At 35.9% G+C, this 16,223-nt stretch overlaps 2 protein-coding genes across 13 annotated transcripts; both read right to left on the bottom strand.

Annotated features, from left to right (window-relative positions):
* Positions 1-7,125: 7,125 nt before the first annotated feature.
* Positions 7,126-13,808, bottom strand: LOC111496166 (jacalin-related lectin 3-like). 12 transcript variants are annotated; one of them, XM_023146503.1, is made up of 8 exons: positions 13,723-13,808; positions 13,384-13,430; positions 9,785-10,000; positions 9,255-9,704; positions 8,924-9,148; positions 7,947-8,315; positions 7,651-7,869; positions 7,126-7,557 (listed from the first exon to the last, which is right to left on the bottom strand). In XM_023146503.1, the coding sequence occupies exons 1-8, from the start codon at positions 13,736-13,738 to the stop codon at positions 7,264-7,266; spliced, it is 1,836 nt and encodes a 611-aa protein (XP_023002271.1). In that variant the 5' UTR covers positions 13,739-13,808; the 3' UTR covers positions 7,126-7,263. The 12 variants fall into 12 exon arrangements, with proteins under 12 accessions (XP_023002271.1, XP_023002265.1, XP_023002270.1 ...); XM_023146497.1 differs by lacking the exon at positions 13,384-13,430 and adding an exon at positions 11,160-11,316 and having other exon boundaries at positions 9,785-10,003; positions 13,723-13,800; XM_023146502.1 differs by having other exon boundaries at positions 13,384-13,518; positions 13,723-13,773.
* Positions 13,751-15,027, bottom strand: LOC111496363 (thioredoxin H-type-like). Its single transcript, XM_023146783.1, has 3 exons — positions 14,831-15,027; positions 14,258-14,380; positions 13,751-14,093 (listed from the first exon to the last, which is right to left on the bottom strand). The coding sequence occupies exons 1-3, from the start codon at positions 14,915-14,917 to the stop codon at positions 13,935-13,937; spliced, it is 369 nt and encodes a 122-aa protein (XP_023002551.1). The 5' UTR covers positions 14,918-15,027; the 3' UTR covers positions 13,751-13,934.
* Positions 15,028-16,223: the final 1,196 nt, after the last annotated feature.

Below are 16,223 nucleotides of genomic sequence, written 5' to 3'. Positions count from 1 at the left end.
AATGGATAAATGATTTAAATTCTTCAAAAATATGGTAAGTTGGAATTTGTTAAAAAGAAAAAAAAAATTGATTTTTTTTTTTAATTTGGTTAAGTAAGAGTCGGACACGTGGCATTTTCACGTGCAAGGATGAGGACGACACGTGTGATGTGGAGGAAACTGTGTAAAGAGGAAGATTAAAAGAGCGCTGCTACGGGCCCCACTCGTGGATATGGAGGATCTCCATTGGGGTACGAGTATGGGTTATTATCACATGTTTCCACAAGCACTGTAAACCTACTTTTTCCCCAATCACCCCTCGACACGTGGTTTTCAAATTACATAAAAAAATCCCTAAACTAAATTATTTTCATTATATAAGCCCCTATTATATTATACCCTCTCACAATCCCCCTGGAAGCAAAATAATTATTAAAAAAAAAAAAAAAAAAAAAAACAGTATCTAAGCCTAAGATTATTTTTTTATATATAATTAATTATGGGTTTTTTTTTTCTATATATATAATATTGAAATAATAAATTATTAATAATAATAATGTAATAAATTTGATGAGAAGTATTGGTGTGAATTGGGTGGGGCCCACAAGGGACAGAAGGAAAATGATTGGCCAATAAATGAGTGCTATGTTTTAATTCTCTTACCAAAAAGCATATGTGGACCACTAATAATTTATTGCCACGTACTTTTTTCTCTCTACGTGTCAAAAATTAATTGGATTTAAATTACGGTCTTGTTTATTTATTTTCACCCTTGATGAATGTAGATAAATTCCTTAAATTTACCATTCTATGTTACTCTTATTATTGGTAGGACTTTCATGCCAATTTAAGAAGAAATTTCATGTATTTCTTTATAAAGGATTTTATTGGAAAAAATCGTTTTTTCGATGTAATAGAAGTTGTTGTTATATTTGACATATATCGATAGCATCGGGAGTTAGGTAAACTTGTTTGGATACAGTGATGAGTATTAGTTTATATATCAACATATACGAACGTTGGAATGAGTTCATGTGAGATCTCACATTGGTTGAAGAGAATAACGAAACTTCTTTAGGAGGGTGTGGAAACCTCTCTAACAGATGTGTTTTAAAAACTTCGAGGGGAAGCTTGAAAGGGATAGCTCAAAGGGAACAATATCTGTTAACAGTAGGCTTGAGCTGTTACAAATGTTATTAGAGTCAGACATCAGGCGATGTGCCAGCAAGAAGGCTGAACTTTGAAGGGAGGTAGACACAGGGTGGTGTGCCGTAAGGACACTAGGTCCCGAAGGGGGGTGGGGATTGTGAGATCCCACATCGGTTGGGGAGGAAAGGATACGAGGCGGTGTGCCAATAAGAACGCTAGGCCTCGAAGGGGGGTGGATTGTGAGATCCCATATTGGTTGGGGAGAAGAACAAAATATTCTTTATAAGTATGTGAAAATCTCTCCCTAACAGACGTAAAACATAGGTCACCAATTTGTTGATCTTATAAGTAACATATAAATCAATAATCTTATTATACCATATAGTCGTTTTCGTAATGTTTCCACTAAAAGAATCACAAATCGACAATTCAAGTAGCTCAATAAAACATGTACAAAGTTGAAGATTCAACTTAGAGACCAGATCGAACAAACCTAAGCTAACGTGTCTCCTCGTAAACCGAACATCGAGGCGAAAGATTTGGCTCGATACCTACCATTGTAGAACGTAGAGACGACATGGGAGGAAAAATGAAACATTTTGGTGACCAAAGTGTTGTGTGTTTGAAATTAGAGTGTAAAAAGCAGAATAATTTTGTGTCTTTTCAGACAGCATCTCCCAATCAAACCCAGATTTTTTTCTTGGTTTTTTACCCATTAAAACAAGATCTAGAATGACAGAATCTGTCCTTTTTTTATTATTATTTTTTTTTTTAATTTTTAAAGAAGCCCCATGCATTAAATATTTCTTTCAAAATAGAGGATCTATAAGATTTGCTTACACAGAGACAGAGTGGATTTTTTTTACTGTTGGGTGTTGTGTTTTATGGCCAAAACAAGGGGTAAAAATAGACAATTTTTTTACTTTTTTACTTTACTTACCTAGTTGGTGAGTTAATTTTAAAATATTTATTTTAATTTTTGTATTTCTTAAACATTTTTTATAAGAGTGTAGAAATCTCTCTCAAACAAACATGTTTTTAAGAACGGAAATTCGAAAGAGAAAGCCCATAACGACAATATTTACTAGTAGTGGACTTGAGATGTTACATGATTTGTTATTGAGCTGTTATTGGGAACAACGAAAGAATCTCTTAATACTCATTTTTGTATATCCGAAACAAGTTTGAAAAAACCTGTTCGAATTTTAGCAAAAGTCGCTCTCTTAATTGAAAGGTCTAAGAGAGATGATACCCGCTAGTACCAGATTCAAGACGGAGAGGCCAAAATGAAACAAAATTCAACAAATTCAAGGGTATAATAATTAGATTTATTAAACTAATCTCGAGTGATTAAATTGTTGAATTACTTACGACGACGACCGATCTAATTTTAATCAAATTTGTCGAATTTTGAAAAAATTTAAAAAAGAAATTTATAGAGAAAAAGTGGAGAAATTGACAAAACATGTTGGAATTTGGGAAAGAGGAAATGGCATTTTCCTCGTTGGTCTAAAAAAACAAAACATAATTGTACTTTCCTAAATATTCAAATTATACCATGAACATCTTGCTTTGTTTGCATGCTTCTAATTATTCTTCTAAATAATAAATATAATGTCTTAATTTATTATTTTAATTCATTCCTTTTATCTTACGTTACTCGCTTACAACGCTCCCTCCGGCCCGTTGACTGACTACATTACTCAAAATAAAAAATAGTATTTGTTGGATGATAAAAGTCTCACATCAGCTAATCTAAGGAATGATCATAAATTTATATTCAACTAATACTCTCTCTATTGGTACACGTGGCCTTTTGGGGAAGCCCAAAACAAAGTCATGAGAAGTTATGCTCAAAGTGGATAGTATCATATCATTGTGGAGAGTCGTGTTTATCTAACATGATATCAGAGTCATGCCCTAAACTTAGCCATGTCGAACAAAGGACTCCAAAAAAAAAAAAAAGAGTCGAGCCTTGATTAAGGGGAGGCGTACTTTGTTCGAGGGGAGGTGTTGGATGATGAAAGTCTCACATCTGCTAATTGAGGAAATGATCATGAGTTTTAATCAAGGAATACTATCTCCATTAGTACGAGATTTTGGGAAGCCCAAAGCAAAGTCATGAGAGCTTATGCTCAAAATGGACAGTATCATATCATTGTGGAGAGTCGTGTCCATCTAACATGGTATTAGAGTCATGCCCTAAACTTAACCATATCGAACAAAGGACTCCAAAAAGAAAAAGAGTCGAGGCTCGATTAAGGGGAGACGTACTTTGTTCGAGGGGAGGTGTTGGATGATGAAAATCCCACATCGGCTAATTTAGGGAATGATCATGGGTTTATATTCAAGGAATACTCTCTCTATTGGTACGAGGCCTTAGACAATGTCATACTGTTGCGTAGAGTCGTGTTCATGTCTAACAGTATTTATTTTTTTTACCCTATGTTATTGTTGATTATGCATTATTATCTTAAAAATTTTAGAATAAGGTAAATATAAAATATTATGTGAATTGGGTAAAGTGATATTTAATTATAATGGCTATATGATATGCTTTTGAGGGTAAAAGGAACATAGTTTAAAATTTTATAATTACTTTAAATATGCTTTTATGTGAATAGGTTTGCAGTCAACAGCTACTTCTTTGAATTTTAATAAATTTGGATTATTAATTTCTATAATTAACCGTTATTAAGGAATATTGAGCTGAGTAAAAGCACTTCTTGGAGAAGGAAAAAAGTATCTATTTTTTAATTTTTATTATTTTTTCATTAAAAGTTTTTTTTTTTTCCGAGTAGGAGCGAGAAAATTCTTGGTGGTTGATGTTGCTTGTCGTGGAGACCAGATAATCCGTGATAGTTTAGCTCTCGCAGTTAATGTGACACCCGAGTAAATGAAAGATGCATGAATGAACTGAGATGGGAGTATACCCAGATGGGCGCAATCTCGAGAATAGGATAGCTAAGAAAGATTTAAAAGAATTGAAAGTTATTATTTACACCAACACGATATATCTTCATTTTCAGTAGCTTAATCATAAAAATTTTGAAGTTAAATGTGTTTTGCTGGTAGCAATTCTATATTGAGTGATCTTCTGAAAAAAAATTTAACCTCGAGATTGAATCGTTACTGTGATGTTCCACATTGGTTGGGGAGGAGAACAAAACACCCTTTATAGATGTGGAATTCTTTCACTAGTAGACATGTTTTAAAGCTTTGAGGGGAAGCCCGAAAGGGAAAGCTCAAAGAGGACAATATTACTAGCGGTGGACCTGAGACATTACAAATGGTACAGAGTCAGACACCGAATGATGTGACAATCTTCTCGCTGTTCCTAGAAGAGGGGTAGACATGAGGGGGTGTGCTAAGGGCGATGACCCCAAAATGGGTGAATTTGGTAGGGTCCCACATCGATTAGAGAAAGAAACGAGTGTCAGCGAGGACGCTGGGTCTTAAAGAGGTGTGGATTGTGGTGTCCCACGTTGGTTGGGGAGGAGACCAGAAACTTTCTTATAGCAGACGTGTTTTAAAGTTTAAGGGGAAGCCCAAAAAGAAAAATCGGACAATATCTGCTAGCGATGAATCGGGATCGTTAACGTAGTCGATGAGGTGGATGTTTAAAGATAGTGGCATGATGTGGGAGAAGAAAAAGGAAAGAGAGGGATTTTATTCTCCTACTCACAAATAAAATCTTTTTCTATTTTAGCTAAAGGGGTTAAAAAGTAAAATATTACACATCTTTTTAACCAAAAAGTAAAAAGTTAATAAATTCTCTCTCTAAACCCAAAAAAGCATCAGGAGAGAGAGAGAAAAAACTCACATGATTTTAACTTTACAAGGGACATACAATCCATGGGCTCTCTCTGATTTTATTTTATAATATATATATATATATATATATATATATATATATTTATCAGCCATCCTATTTGAAGATCGCTCTTATTTGGATTTAGTCTCCCTTCATTCATGTATCCCTCCTTTAGTCGGGTGGGTTTGACTTGGAATGACATCTTTGTACGAGAGGAACTACTCTTATACCATTTGTAATGTCTCATGCCTAGAATTCGTATGAGGATTTGAATATGGACTCGTCACCTAATGGCCTCGATGATCCCCTGTGACATGTCACGTTATACTCATCGCTGCTAAGAGTAAAGACTATCTTTGCATGTTTTGTTCTCACTCACATATATTTTTGAAAATTTTTTAGGAGGTCACTTGACATAGGATTACTCCAAGTAAAACAGAGCATTCAGATGCGATTTCGATTCATTCATGTAACTCTCTTTTATTCAGGTGATGCGTTCTCTATTCGTTCATGTCAATCTCGATTCATACATGCACACACTTAGGTAATACAATCTCGTCTTCCCTGTCCGGTCTTGTGGACATCTCTACTCGGGTATCACACATCCACCCAAGTAGGAGATTGAAACTAAGTATTAACATCAAACACGTATTGGAATTATGAACATAGAATAACGACAACTTAGTAACGATGTTTTTTTTTTAACCATATATATTATCAATCGAATTGTTTCAATCAAAATTAATATGAACAACGAACAACTATTTTAAGTCTTCTAAAAAGCGTCGATAAATTATAACCAAACGAGACGGAGACGTTAAAAAGACAAAACAATGGAAAGATGCAATGGTAAGTTAGAAAAATGAAGAAAGGGAGGTGTTTGGGAAGGCAATAACACACTATATTTTGGTTCTTCTTGAAAATGTCACTATCTTATAAGGTTATATGCATGAAGACCATATTATTTTTCTTTACATATTCATTTCACTTAGATCATTATGAAGCTTGGAATGCAAAAAAATCCGACCAAATGGAAAACTTGTACAAGTTATTTTCCTTTCTCGAGAAACAAACGTTCGAGTTAGATAAAAATTCAAGATAGGAATTGCTTTATATATACTCATGGATTTGTATGTATTTATCAAACGTGATCGGAAGGATTCATCTATCCCTCTAAGGTCGAGACGAGTCAAAGTTTGGCCAAAATCAACGTCAAATCTACTATTATTATCAAGTTGTGAATGACAACGTCCTTGTGTGACAGCTTTTTGTGTTACTTATGTTGAAGAAATTATTTGAGTGTAATAAGACAAAACGAGGGCGGTAGTTGCTTTATCTTTTTTTTCATTCAACAATATTTATTAATGGTTTACTCTAGCACAACAGTCGTTGATAGGAGCTGACTCGACGTCATGTGCAAAACCACATATTGGCTTAGTCCAGTGCGGCACGAAGCTGCTGACGTCGAGTCAGCTCCTATGTTGCTAGCTATGCCCTGTTTGGTCTCCCGATATTGTGGAGGTTTCGTAGCGCATCATGAGAACCGGGCTAAGGGACGGTTGAGCTACTCAAGCAAGCCGCCCTACCTTACGACAAATTATTTAAATTTATTTTAGATACTAGATTTCAAATGAGGGTATTTTAGTCCCTAACCAAAAATTTATTTGTTTGTTTTTTCTAGGCCCATAAGCATTTTTTTAAGGATTGGAAGAATTTTGGGCCCATTACCATTTTCTTTCCAAGACCCAAAATAATTAATATCTATTTTGTTTTTTATTTTCATTTTTTACATACCAAAGTTTGTTGACATGTCACATTGTCACCTAGACTCTTTCTTTATTAGGCTATTTTTCATGGATTTTAAAGTCGATTTTCGGGTAGCTTATACGACACGAGGGGCAAACGTGAAAGAAAAAATCGCTTCGAGGCCAAAATTCAATACATCGTAGTCTGCCAATGCAACCTAAAGCTAGGGTTTAATAGTCTCTCAATGGAACATAAATGTTAAATCACCAAGTATAGCAAAAAGTCAAAAATACCCCTACGTAATTCCATCCCATGTCGCCTCGAGGGACATAGAGATGTAAAAAATGTCCGTCTTGTTCTATTACCAAACATGATTGAAAGAAGCTTATCTAAAACTCGAGCTATTACCAAACAAACATGATTGAAAAATGTCCAAACTGTTTTATAGTACTTTTTATTACATTTTACTAATAATATCAAACTGAGGCTTCCTTTGACTAAGCCAAACATTCAGAATAGATTATTAATGGAACCATATTGCTCCATCCAAGCTTTATTTGTTCTTCAGTTTCAGATCAGAACAGTCTAAACATGGACGACTTGGATGATCTTTGGCTACCTAGCCAGTGCTGCATGTGAACTCCAATGGCGTCCAAGTACAAGCTGCTCCTCCCATGGAAGCCAACCACCTTCCCCTCGGTTATCGTCGACGTGAAAAAGGTTCCTATCTCCTCCCCGAACGGTCCGAACTTCCCCCTACTTGTGTGTAAAGAAAGCGACTTTATAACTTGTTGTCGTTCATCTTTACCGATGTAACCGTAATATCCCGAGATACAAGTCAACACTTCGTGTGGATAATCCAGCTTTACCTGCAAACACACAGCCGGAATAAATGTTTGTGTGATTGTGAATGCGAGGAAGAATCTACATCGATCACGATGCGAGCAACAAAATATCGGTACCCGATGCATGGTCATTCCACCGTTTCCTCCATGCTTAACTGACCAAACTGATTGCTTGTTTCGATCATATTCAATTTGGATTGAACAAAAAGCTTCAAGAGATTTGGTCAGGTATATTTGTTTAATGCCAGAAAACACTCCATCGTCCCACGGTTTTCCTCCATCCCCACCCCACGGTCCCGGTCCACAGGGAGCTGGTTCTTTTACTACACGAGCCATCTACGAAACAAGTAACCAATTCATGAGCTCTTTCATGACCAGACTTATCTAAAATGATGAGCTGAGTTAGAAAGTACCTCTTCAAGTGGTCTTCCATTTGAAGGAGCAAGTTTCTTAGTCCAATGAGCGCTCTCGTTTTCGAGAAGTGGTTGTGTAGCAGGAACGATATCACCAGAGGGAGGACGAGACGCCGGGGTCACCTTTCCTTCTACTATGTGCACACCGAGCGCATCGAGGAACAGACCTTTCCTGCCATGAAATCCAATAATCTTCCCCTCTTTGACGTTGGTACTGAAAGGGGTTCCTTGTGCCTCCCCAAATGGTCCGTACTTGGCTTTTGTAGTATGGAATGTAAGCGACTTGATAACGTTAGGTCCCATGTACATTACAGGACCATAGTGTCCAGTTACATGAGTCAAGATTTCGTATGGATAGTCGAAGATAACCTGCAAAACGGTTGCTACAACTTAAGAAGACGAGAAATGTAATAACTAAAACCCGAAATAACATGTCGTCTGATCGAATATGTAATGGCCCAAGCCCACCGCTAACAGATATTGCCCTCTTTGGGCTTTCCCTTTCGGGCTTTCCCTTAAGGCTTTAAAACGCTTGCTAGGGAAAGGTTTCCACACCCTTATAAAGGGTGTTTCGTTCTCCTTCCCAACCAATGTGGGATATCACAATTCACCCCTTTCAGGGCCTAGCGTCCTCACTAGCACTTGTTTCTTTCCCCAATCGATGTGGGACCCCCACCAAATCCACCCCCTTCGGGCCCAGTATCTTTACTGGCACACTGCCTCGTGTCTACCCCCCTTTGGGGAATAGTCTCCTCGCTGGCACATCGCTCGATGATTGGCTCTGATACCATTTGTAATGACCCAGACCCACCGCTAGTAAATATTGTTATTTTTGGGCTATTCCTTTCGGGCTTCCCCTCAAAGCTTTACATCGCGTCTGGCAAGGGAAAGGTTTCCACACCCTTATAAAAGGTGTTTTGTTCTCCTACCCAACTATTATAGGATATCACAGAATAATATGTGGAAAATACATTCACCTTGTCATGTTTGAATCCTACATTTCCACCAGCCCGGCTTCCCCATATTGATTCCTCATCGCAAGCATACAGAGCTTTTATGTATACGATCCCGGCATTGCGCGATATATTAATTTGTCTAACGCCAGTGTAACATCCATCATCAAATGCAGTTCCTCCTGAGCCACCCCAGGGTCCACATGGCACAACATTTTCAGCTTTAGAAGGTCCTTTCTTAACAGGCCTCTGAGATATATGACCATTCCCAACCATTATTTTTCTATCTGAACGAGTAGACGTGCGAGGGAAAAGAAACATACTCGAAACGACGAGACGATTAAAGGAAACTCACCTTCGTTATGGATTCATCATCACTTGATTCTGAGCTTGAGGAGCTTGATGGAAGGGGCTTTTTGAGTTCATCCTTCTGCTTTACAGCAAGAACAATATCATAATTTTGGCCAACACTTCCTTGTATAATTGAATAGCCTTCACTTTCTGTCTTAGTAGCAACATAACTCTGTGATTGAACAATTGCTTTAGATGGCGTTTGTATTGACATAGGCTTTAGGTAAACTCCAATGGCATCCAAGTACAATCCACTCCTGCCATGGAACCCGACAAGCTTGCCCTCGGTCGTTGGGAATGAGAAAACTCTTCCGAGTTCGACCCCGTAAGGTCCATACTTCCTTTTGTTGCTCATAAATGTCAGGGATCGAACGAAAATTTGGTCATATGACACAAAGCTACCGTAGTGTCCTCGGATCATCGTCAAGTACTCGTCCGGGAAGTCAAGTTTCACCTGAAAAACAAAAAATGAAACTACATAGTACACAGAAAATTGTGTTTTTCATCAATGATCAAACTAGAACCAATTTGTACCGTGTCTGTTTTAGTGCCACCATTTCCTCCATGTCTATCACACCAAATTGGCGTTCCCTTCACATCATATTGAATCTTAATGGAGTCGATACCAGCTCCATGAGAAATTACCAACTGCCTGATACTCGAAAAAACCCCATCATCCCACTTGTTCCCACCTGGTCCTCCAAAGGGTCCAGCCGAGACTGGCTTGATCTTTTGAGAATCATCAAAACTCTGCTGAGGAAAAACAAAGTTATAACTAGCTGGCTAAAAAACTATAACGGTCCAGTCCCACCGATAGCAGATATTGTCTTTGGGCTTTCCCTTTCAGGCTTGCCCTCAAGGTTTTTAAAACGTCTGCTAGGGAAAGGTTTCCACACCCTTTATAAAGGGTATTTCGTTCTCCTCCCCAACCAATGTGGGATATCACACAAACAAACAAACAAAGTGTATGCAATTAATAATACAAAACAAATGAATAGCAGCTACCATTCTTGCGACAGAAACAACAATGAAAGAGTGAAGAGAGCAACAATTCTCTTAAACTTTGATGCCTGTGCACAACTGCAGTGTGCAATACCAATTGTGAGGATTTAAAAGCTTTTCAAATGGAGTTAGATTCCAATCTTCACTACGGAGGGGAAAGATTTAGTAGAGAATCTAATGTTAAAGAAAACAGAACAAATAGTGGCTCTTCGCAATGGAGTCTAATCTGTTTGGCATCAGTATTATTCTCATCGACATTAGCTTAAAATATGGTGATTCGCTTAGTATCCTAGGTATGGAATCTTAACTAGAGACGCACCAGCTAATCATTATGCACATTCCATCTAATAAACAAACATTGAAGGCAAAAATTTAATAGTGTGAAATTTGACCTTCCGCAGCTAAAAGTGACTTAAGTAGGCACGATGTGAGATCTCACATCGGTTGGAGAGGAAAACGAAGCATTTTTTATAAGGGTGTGAAAACCTCTCCCAAGCATACGCGTTTTAGAAACCTTGAGAGGAAGTTCGGAAGGGAAAGCCCAAAGAGAAAAATATCTGCTAGCGGTGGGTTTGGACTGTTACAAATGGTATCAGAGCCAGACACCGGGCGATGTGCCAGCAAGGAAGTTGAGCTCTGATGGGGGTGGACACGAGGCGATTAGAGAAGGGGTGGATTGGGGGGTCCCACATCGATTAGAGAAGGGAACGAATGCCTGCGAGAACGCTGGGCCCCGAAGGAGGGTGGATTGTGAGATCCCACGTCGATTGGAGAGGGAAACAAAATAATTTTTATAAGAGTGTGAAAACCTCTCTCCCGAGGACGTGTTTTAAAAACCTTGAGGGAAAACCTAGAAGAAAAAGTCCAAAGAAAACAATATCTGCTAGTAGTAGGTTTGGGCCGTTACACATGAATTTCCAAGAAATCTCCATCTTGATTTGTCCCTACATATCAACCCCTCCTCACTCTCCGAGAAGGATGCCACATTGGCCCATATCATCTTGGACCTCTAATCCGGTTTAGATGCACAAGCTTGCTTCATATGTGCGTAACTATCATGGACTCTGCAGAAAATGATACCCGATTAGTAAGAAGATGCTTGACAATCAATAATAGTATGTTCACTCGTAAAGGAACATGACCGAACTATTATTAAACACCCATCTTTAAGAAGATTTCTGATAACCAAAGGTAAATATAAATCAAGATGGACTGGACATATCAGTCTCGGGTAAGCATCAGCTAAGCTAAGGAGGTAGCTTGATCAAGATTAAAATCAAAAGTAAACGGATTCGAATAGGAAACGGATTACCTTGATGATCAAGATTAGAAGTAAAGAAAACTCGTGATTCGAATCACTCCACAACATAGTTTGATCAAGACTTGAATGAATCTAGCATGCAAATCTAAACACAAGAAAGGTAAAGGCATGTATGTCTACATGCTCGACTAACCACTATTAAGAATCTATATGAATTATATCAATGAAGAAATAGAATTATTAGTAAACACAGAAAAAAGAAAAGGAAAACAGAAAAAGAATCAGTACCATGAATCAAATACTTCAAATTCAATATGTTCTAATCAAATTTATTCCCTTAACTGTAAATAGATCGTGCACCTCTCCAAATGTGTTATGAACGAATTATTCATATAACAACTCATCCCACATCGAATATGCACCTATCATTGCCGACCAAGTGTACAAATCCTCTCAAGCAATTCATCAAACACCTTATGTGCATCAAAATCCACATTTCGCATATATGCTTATTAGCTTCGTATATACACATACGAACATGGAGCTCACGACCCACTTCAATAGAATCAACATCTATGCAAGTTCGAAGCAAATTGCTATACGCGTGGGTGCTTACCTTAGACCCAATTTTAGACATTGCATCAATGGCTATTATGGCTGGTCGGAGGAGCCCATTGCTGCAATGTTAACTCAAATGGTCGTGTCATTGAACTTTGTAGTAATTTTCTGGGTGAAAGATACTGAATTTTTACTTGGTTTTGAGGAGAATTTAAGGGTTGGAAACTTCTTTGGTTCACACGCTGTTATTATTATTATTATTATTTATTTTTATTTTTTTGAAATAGATGTACTTTTCAAAAAATACCCATCTAATTTTGTAATTATTTTCAAAAATAACTTTTAGATGAATATAAACATTAAATATTTGAGAGCTAAATATCTAGAATTTAAATATTTAAAAACAAACCACCTTTGTTAAATACTATTATTATTGTTAAATAAATCAACGACCTATTAGACACAAACTTAACAATTTTAAAAAATTCTTAACCTTTGTTAACCTTCTATTATCGAGCACAAAATTAAAAGTTGAAGATCAAATAAACACAAATATAAAATTTCATAACGAATATTCTCATCTTCCCCTTAATCCCACATGAAAAATAAACATCCCACAATTGTATAAATCAGCCAATAATCAGCAAGCAGTAACCCTTTAGTATCTTTTTTTCACTATTTTATGCTTGAAAATAAAAAAAATTAAAAAAGAATTGAAGGGTGCATAAAATAAATATAAAACTTTAGAAGTTGAGCAACATATTTTAGGAAGGTTTTTTTAATAATGATTTTAGTGAGTTGAGATTGATTCCCAACGGAATAAAGGGCCAAATTTATCTGGTCCAAAAATAAAGACATTTTTTAAAAAATATTTAAAAATAAAAAATCAAGGAATGATTTGTCTTGGATTGATGGAAATTATAGTTAGATTCTAAATTGAATTTGACCAATCAACCCATCAACATTCTCTCTAATCCTTACCTCTTAAATTTATCCTCCATACTTTATGCTTCAAATTAATCTCTCTTTATTCTTTTAATTAGTTACAAAAACTTTACATTCCAATAAATATATATATATATATATATATATATATATATATACTTTCCGAGGGCATTTTTATTTAATCTATCGATTTCAAAATATAATATTTTAAAGTTAAATTACAAAATTATTTCTTTAGCGAATTATTATTATTATTATTATTTCTCTTCTTTTCTTTTGACGACGACTAGAGAAGGGAAAAACTTGCAGGATATGAAGGTAAGTTGAAGGCATTTTATAAATCCGAGCTGTTAAAAGAAGAGATTACCCCTTTCCATATGCGCTGATGAGCTCTATCGCGGCCACACAGCCACCCTGTTCTTCTGTAAACCATAGATTAATAATCAACTTATGATATTCGTTCTCTTTTTCCGAATCTTTATTATGACCCTAACAGGTACATCTACATTCAATTTCGTGTTTATAAAGTCCTTAACATAAGAGATAGACACGGAATTAAAAGTTTCAAAGTTCAAACACATATTAGACATGAACGGAATGTTGACCATTCTTCTCACAGGAATCAATTCTTCTTAGTTACTATGAGAATAAGCTGAAACAACATCATCCATGGAGAATTAGATAAGAAATAGAGTCAAGATCTTACGGAAGCCTGCTGGCATGAGACTTCAGAATTCAACAAAATTCCTGCCCCATTAATTCTACATTGAAACCTGCAAGTTCTAGATAACAAGAACCAGAATCATCTTTCAGAGTTCTGCATATAATCCAACTTCTTTTAGGGAAAACAAAACCGTGGACAGAAGCATCATTGCACCATACTAATCATCGAGGCCACATCCTCCAAGCTGATTGTGTCTAAGCAGTAGAAGTAGTAGCAGCAGTTGGAGTCTTGAGCTCTTCTATTTTTTTCAACAGCGCCGATTTATCAGCACCAACAATCTTGTGAACTGTTTCCCCTCGTTTCATGAAAACAAATGTCGGCATTGCATTGATCTCCCACTCGGTAGCAACAGTCTGCAGAGAGAAACAGAAGCCTTTGTTTGAGGGGAAAAAAGATCAATAAAAACGAAAACAGCTCCACTGCATGCTACAGTAATCAGCAATATCGCGATGGAACAGAAGTGTTGACATATGATATCATAGATTGAGAAGAGTTAAAAGAGATTAAATATATTTACGTTCAATTCATCGACGTCCACTTTCAGGAAAACGACACCGGGATGATTCTTAGCCAATTCTGAGAAATATGGAGCAATTGTACGGCATGGCCCGCACCAGGAAGCAGTAAAATCCACAACAATCTATCAAACAAAACTAAAGAATCATCAGGAACAAAAAAATGGACACAAACTGTAATACAGAATCACTCAAGTTCGGCCAATGCAAAATAGAATAATCAACAATTTCTTACCAAAAAGAACGAAAATAGTAACAGAAAATGATTAAACAATAATACAAATCAAAAGATTCCACAAGACGTTATAAATGAAAACTCAAAAGCATCAATTTCAACACGATCATTCAATCGAGATAAATCGAATATTACTTCTAGCGTAAGAGAGATCAGAAACCCTAACGAATCCATAGCGATTTTTACCAAAACATCGAACGATCTCCTAACAAGCAATCATAAACCTGAAAATGCTTCAATACACACATCCAGTAAATCCAAAATCCGATCGAAATCAATTGAAATCTAGAAATGAGGAGCCTGAAAAACAAAAACAAAAACAAAAACAAAAACACGATACCAGTTTTCCGGATTCCTTCGCTTTCGCTAAATGAGCATCCCATTCAGCTTTCTTATGGCATGCGATCACTTGCCCTTCTTCAGCCATTGGGACAAACAGAAATCGGTTTCTGCGTATAAGAAAACTGCAACTATGGAGAGAGATGGCGACGGGCAGGTATTTATATAGCGAGCAGTGGGCAGTAAGTACCCTTTGCCTTTCTTTCGGTCGGGTAGAAAAATAAGAACATGTATGCCCTCAAAGAAAATCGCAATTTTTAGGTTAAAATAGCATTTAGTTTTAATTGTTTATTTATGGTTATTTTAAATAAATAAATGAACTAAACACTATTGTACTTTCCACTCTAAAATTTATATATTTTCTTAAATAAATATAAATATGATTAGTTTAAAATTAGTTTTTTAATTAAATCACAGTTAGATTATTATGATTTTATCAAATTCAATAATAAAAGTAAAATAAAATTAAGATTTATAACAAAATATAGGCTAAATTTAGCAATTTGAAAGTATAAAAATTAAAATAAAATGAGTAACTTTAACCTAATTTTTTATTTCGTAACACCTAATTGCATAATTTTTTTTTTATATAATTAATATTAAATTAAATTACAAGGAACGTTTTTTAAAAATTCAAATATAAAAAAATGAAATCTCAACCATACAATAGAAAAATGAAAATAATAAATAAATAAATAAATAAATAAACGGGAAGTTGGAAAGGAGACAAGGAATTGGATTCTCCGCTGTGGCCCATGATGAGAGTACTTCGGCCCATCATTTGATAATCTGTGGGCTCCTGAGGTGCAAATTCGGCCCACAAAGCTGAGCCCATTAACAAGCAATTAAATATAATTAAAACAAAATAAAAAGCAAAAAACAAGGGAAAAAAGAGAGAAAAATCCCGTCCACCAGGAAAAAGAAGATTCTGGAATTTTCTCAATTTTTCTTTTTCTTTTTAAAAACATCTAATTTACAAATAACGGAATAGCAGCCGGAGCAACTTACAGGATATTAAAAAGTGTTTTTTTTCTATAAATGATCCATTTATATTAGATGCCTTAATTTAAGTAACACGAGTACATTTCTACCCAAAACTGATCAGACTTGAATTATTGAAACAAAACCAACTATTCTATACTATTTTACTTGGTTTAATTCAATTAATCATATTAACATGTACTTATTCTCTTGAGATTAGACGTTCTTGCACTAGCAAATTAAAATAATACAAATAATTGAAGAAACGAATAGGGGAAAGCCAAGATGCATGGTCATGGATATAACAGGGGTACACAAAGATGCTTGGGAATATATCCTCCTATTATAAACTTTATTCTCATTCCCATTTCCTCATACAAAGGGCCCCAAAAACCTTACCCAACCTATTAAGC

This window comes from Cucurbita maxima, unplaced genomic scaffold, assembly GCF_002738345.1.
Source record: "Cucurbita maxima cultivar Rimu unplaced genomic scaffold, Cmax_1.0 Cma_Scf00022, whole genome shotgun sequence".
Lineage (NCBI taxonomy): Eukaryota > Viridiplantae > Streptophyta > Magnoliopsida > Cucurbitales > Cucurbitaceae > Cucurbita > Cucurbita maxima.
This window is presented reverse-complemented; position numbering and strand designations above follow the sequence as displayed.